Genomic DNA, 5,384 nt, shown 5'->3' with positions numbered 1-5,384 from the left:
GGGGTGTTGTAACGGGTGCTGGGGGGAGTTCCTTGGCAAACCTTTCTGGACTTTTTCGTACCAATGCCGTTGTTTTTATAAAGCTTCTTTGTAATAAGCCCCTGTGATCATCCTATCAAGATGAGCCCTTTGGGGTCCCCTCAAATAATTGCCCTAACTTTTGGAGCTGACTTATCTGCCTTGAATTTAATTGGCCCAGCAGATTCACTTGGAAGCTACTGTGTGGAGTGGATCTTGTGTTTTGAAGGCTCTGTAATGAGACCAAGCCATGTGTGAGAGGACTTGTCTGTAACCATCTACTGATCAAGGAGACACATGTCAGCTTGGTTTGGAATGTGCACATATGAACTATAACATTTATGCAATACTTTTAAACCTACCTTCATCTATACCTATACATATATAAAGCTTCATAACACACATCCTTCTTGGTGGTTTTTGCTGTTGTTTAACATTATATGCCATGACAGTTACCCACAGGTCCTTTTTTATCTTTTTGTACGTCTTAGTTATTTTGAGCTTTGTATACTTTACCCTCATGTAGTGTTCTTTTATATCACAAAAATAACAAGTGTCTACTATTTCAGGAGTGAGTTCTCACCCCCACAGATCATCTATTTTTTAATAAACAATTTTATTGGGATACAACCCAAACATCATACAGTAGTTTAGTCATATCAGTAAGTGTTGTACATCACTACCCCAGTCAATTTTAGAACATTTTCTTCCTCCTATTCTCCTTGTTGTTAGCTCCCCACTTTCCCCCAACCTGCCCTCCATACCGCTAAGGAACCCTTAATCCAATTACTGTCACTATAGGTCCATCCAACCTGGGTTTCATGTACCAAAAAAACCTAGAAAATACAAAACAGTATCAAAAGACTACCAACAATAAAAAAATAAAACAGAAAAACCTCAGTTGAAAAGAAAATATTAAAAACTAGAGCTACCTTAAGATGGGTCAACAGGGATATCATATGGTAAGGTACCAGATTTTAACCTCGTTACATCTGTCAATAACCCACTTTCCAGTGGGTTCTGTTGACAGCAAGGCTATTCACATCCCGCTCAATGTTCAGAGGGAATTCCCAAGAGGCTTCATCCACATGTATTTCCTCTTCTTTTTTTTTTTTAAACTGCTAGAACTTCTGGGTGTGTCAAAATGGAAATCACATCAAGTTACATTTTGATCTATTATCATTGCTACATCATCTTTTTGTTCATTCCTTCAATCCTTTGCAATATCCCAGGAAGTTTACTGCGCCTCTCTGGAGACCTGGAATTTTTGTCTTCCGGATCCTGTCAGATGGATCTTGGCTGAAAGCAGAAAAGATCAGAAAGATGTTTACTTGTATGTTATTGACTACGCAAGGACATTCAAGTGAGTGAACCCTAACAAACGATGGACAGCCTTGAGAAGAATAGGAATTCCAGCGCACTACCTCGTGCTCGTGAAGAACCTGTACGTGGACCAAGAGGCACTAGTGCAAACAGACAAAGGAATACTGCATGGCTTAAAATCAAGAGAGGTGAGCCGCTGGGTTTGTATCCTGTCACCATATTTTATCAATCTGTATGCTGAGCAAATAATTAGAGAAGCTGGACTATCTGAAGAAGATTCGGGTTTAGAGGAAGGCTTATTAACAATCTCTGATATGCAGAGGACACAATCTTGCTTGCTGAAAGTGGAGGACTTGAAGCACTTGCCGATGAAGACCAAAGCCTTCCAGCACGGATTACACGTAAATGGAGAGAAGACAAACGTCTTCACAACTGGGTGTCGTGAGAAATGCAAACACAGATTGAAGTTGTCAGGGATTTCATTTTACTTGGCTCTGCAGCCAGCGCTCATGGAAACAGATCAAGAAATCAAATGATGGGTTGCACCGGGCTCGTCTTTCCAAGGCCTCTTTGAAGTGTTAGAGCAAAGATGTCACTTTGAAGACTCAGGTGTGCCCCCCGCCCCCCAGCCGTGGTATGGTCCATGGCTTCGTAGGCATTTGAAAGCTGAGCACTGAATAGGGACGACTAGAGAAGAATAGATTCCTTTGACTCATGTCATGGCAAATACTGAAAGTGCTGCGGCGGGCCTGCCTGAAGAACAGCAATCTATCTTGGAGGAAGCACAGCCAAAATGCTCCTTAGAAATGAGACTCGGTCTCACATACTCTGGACATATCGTCAAGTGAGACCAATCCCTGGAACAGGACATCATGCTTGATAAAGCTAGACGGTCATTAACAAGGGGAACCAGCCTTAACAAGATGGCCTGACCCAGCGGTTCCAGCAATGGGCTCAAACGTAGCAGTTGTGAGGATGGCACGGGACTAGCAGTGTGACATTCTGTTGAACACAGGATGGCTGTGAGTTGGAGCTGACTGAATGCACTTACCAGCAATCGTCCTGTCCTGAAGTCTGTCTCCCATTACTCCCATACTCTCTCTCGGGGTCCCACCGAGTCCCATTTCTCTCCCGGAAACAACCACATTTGCATTTACATTAGACCAAAAATACATAGTAGTAACTTTAGCTTCAGCATCTGATCTCGAGTCTCTTCCTTTATTTGGCTTGTTATAAGGCTCAGAAATGCGTACAGAGCAGCATTAGCACTTCTCTTCTAGATACCACTTCTCTGATAGAGCATAGCCTACTTAAGCTTGGAATTATGTTGGCAAAGACTATGGAATATACCACGGACTGTCAAGAGTACGGACAAATCTGTGTTCGAAGAAATTCAGCTCCTTAGCAGTGAGGATGGTGCAACTCTGTCTCACATGTTTGGCACACATCCTCAGGAGATGGAGATGGAGCTCATGCTTGGTGGAGGTCAGCGAGCAGCAGGAGGAAGATGCTCAGTGAGATGGACGGACACTCACAATGGGCTCACACACAGGAATGACTGAGGACAGGGCAGAACTGGGCAATGTCTGGTTTTGTTGTACACAGGGTCACTGTGGGTTGTAACACTTGAGGTCACAACTTAAACTTTCTGATACCATCCCCACAGATACGTGAAGATTACTGAAATGATAACTCGTCTTTTTATACCCTTACCGCTATTTAGTTTTATCTCTGTATGCTGACCTTTGATTGCTACAGAATAATTTTATAGTCTCAAGGAAAAGAACTAACACTTTTTCCAAGTTTCACCTTATTGAATCTGGTCAACCAGTCCAACCTTAAAAAAAAAGTCCATGAGTAATCCAATCATTTAAGAATCTAACCTGCTGTGGACACGACATGCTATTAGGCTTTATTTGAGTATAAAATGCTCGCTTCCATCCAGGGAAATCCCTTTATCCAAGAGGCTCAGAGACTGGTTGGAACTTTCGTGAGGAGTCTTGCATAGGCCTTTTAGCCATACACAATGGATTTTAAAACACAGCTCCTGAACGCAGGAGGAAAAAATTTCAGAAATCGCAGCAACAAGAAGCTTCTAAAAGATCTGTTTCATTTCTCTCCCAGGTGAACCATGACAATTTAAAATATGCTTCTTCATGGGAATTCTGTTCTGAAATATAATGATGCTCAATGTATACCTTTATGCTCTTGTTCCTCCTCCGTCAATAATATTTCAGTCAACTGGTTGTCAGAGACGCTTAACTGCTGGCAGGTCCCCATTATTTGACTAAGATAAATTGCCAAGAGATGCTTACACTGGAATACAAAACAGACAAACCTATTACAGACAATCTATTAGCCAGGGCTGGCCAGAGACCTCTTACTACCATTAGATCTAGTGGGAGCAAATGGGGACACATTATGGGTATTCAACTCACTGCCTGAAAACTGCAGATAAGAAAGATGAGCTCAATGCAATCTCGCTAAGAGGCAGAGAGGGCGGAGGACTTACTTTGCTGTTCTCGAACATCGTTCAGATCCAGCTGGCAAAGGTGAAACCAAGCCAGACTCAATTTTTATCTAAAATTGGGCTTTTGTTTTCCTTGCCTCAGAAAGCTGTTAATGACAAACAATGTTTGAGGCACTGTGCTAAATACTTTTCATAGATTTTCTAACTCGACAGCTACCCTATGTGGACAATTATCTCCATTTGAACTATGTGCTCAGAATCCAGAGTTCACTCTTAACCATAGTACTTCTTCCGGAGTGGCAGCAAAGCTCTCATCTAAGCGGGCCTGTTCACACCTCCCGGGAGACTATTTAATAGAGACTACTGAGGATGGCGCTTAGATTCTGAATAAATCTGGGGTCAGTCCTGTCAGGTGAAATAGACATGGCACATCAGCTGTGAGTGTGGCCTCTGGTACGACAGAACACCCAGTTCCTCACCCGCTTCCCCAAATGTTTTCTACTTTTCAGACATTCCTTGAAGGAAGGGGAGAATGGGGCAGAGACTGTACCTTTGACAGGACTTAACAGAGAGCTGCTGTTCCCAGGTGCCCTCTCCATTTGCACTCGTAGGCAATTGGCGGAGGCATCACCGTGCTCTCCTGCCCCTACCAAAGGGTCAGGCAGTTATACTGGTAGTCTGGAATGACAGCAACTCAGCTCCTCCCTCTGACCGGGTCACTTCATTCCCTAATGCCAGCTTCCTGGATTTCCCTGTTGTCCTTCCCAAAGATTCATCTATGACTATCTAAATTAAAAAGGCAGGAAATTAAGAATTCACAAAATGACCTTGCATTTTAGGAAGGCAATCCAGAAGAGATGACCAGCTAAAGCCAAGGGCAATAAACTACTTTGTTTTGGCATGCACTTAAATTCCCATTTTTGTATCAACCCTCAAACCACAGCTTCTCTAATTCAGCGGCGGTGGGAAGAGCCTTTCCTGTCCTCACCAGCAGGCTGTCATTCTTCCGCAGCACCGAGAAGGCAAATGCAGGACATGAGCAGTAATGACAAGAGGCCAAACATGTGTATGTTTTACCAGCACTTCCAAGTACCTAGAAAGGAAAGGACAGACAAGATCAGACCTCACAGAATGTGGCGGAAACCACTTCCCTTTTCTTTCTCCCTGTGATGTCTCCGAGTTGTCTTCAAATTGTACCGGGAAGAGGTGCAGTGATATTTTATACAGAAAGGAAAACTCAGCTTCCTTATGTGGGGCTCTTATCCCTCGGTGCTCTGTACCTGATGAAATCAGATAATGGATGTAAGGCGTTTCAGGCTAGTTACATCCACATGGGCCACTTTTTCTCTGTTCTTGGGATTCACAGGGTCCCTCCATGGGCTGCCTATACTCATAAAATCTGAAGTGGAGAGGAATGTTTCTCACATCTATACTTTATGGCAGTATTTTTTTCCAATAAAAGATCATTTTATACTAAGTGGATGCCTGCCCCTCCCCTGAGAAGAATGTATCTCAAACGATGGCACTGAATCTGCAGCTTCGGGAGAAGGATATATCTGACCAGAGCACACAG

At 43.3% G+C, this 5,384-nt stretch overlaps 1 protein-coding gene across 1 annotated transcript in view; it reads right to left on the bottom strand.

Annotated features, from left to right (window-relative positions):
* Positions 1-902: 902 nt before the first annotated feature.
* Positions 903-5,384, bottom strand: part of ZSWIM7 (zinc finger SWIM-type containing 7) — an 18,297-nt gene continuing 13,815 nt past the window's right edge. Inside the window, exons 4-6 of the mRNA XM_013006303.2 lie at positions 4,800-4,904; positions 3,540-3,657; positions 903-1,317 (exon numbers count right to left, since the gene is read on the bottom strand). Of these exons, the coding sequence (XP_012861757.2) occupies positions 1,256-1,317; positions 3,540-3,657; positions 4,800-4,904 (285 nt within the window). The 3' untranslated portion in view covers positions 903-1,255. The remainder of the gene's footprint in view (positions 1,318-3,539; positions 3,658-4,799; positions 4,905-5,384) is intronic.

This window comes from Echinops telfairi, unplaced genomic scaffold, assembly GCF_000313985.2.
Source record: "Echinops telfairi isolate 266 unplaced genomic scaffold, ASM31398v2 ScPeMD7_2010;HRSCAF=2546, whole genome shotgun sequence".
Classification (NCBI taxonomy): domain Eukaryota; kingdom Metazoa; phylum Chordata; class Mammalia; order Afrosoricida; family Tenrecidae; genus Echinops; species Echinops telfairi.
The sequence above is the reverse complement of the archived record's forward strand: the minus strand, read 5'-3'. Positions and strand labels throughout refer to the sequence as shown.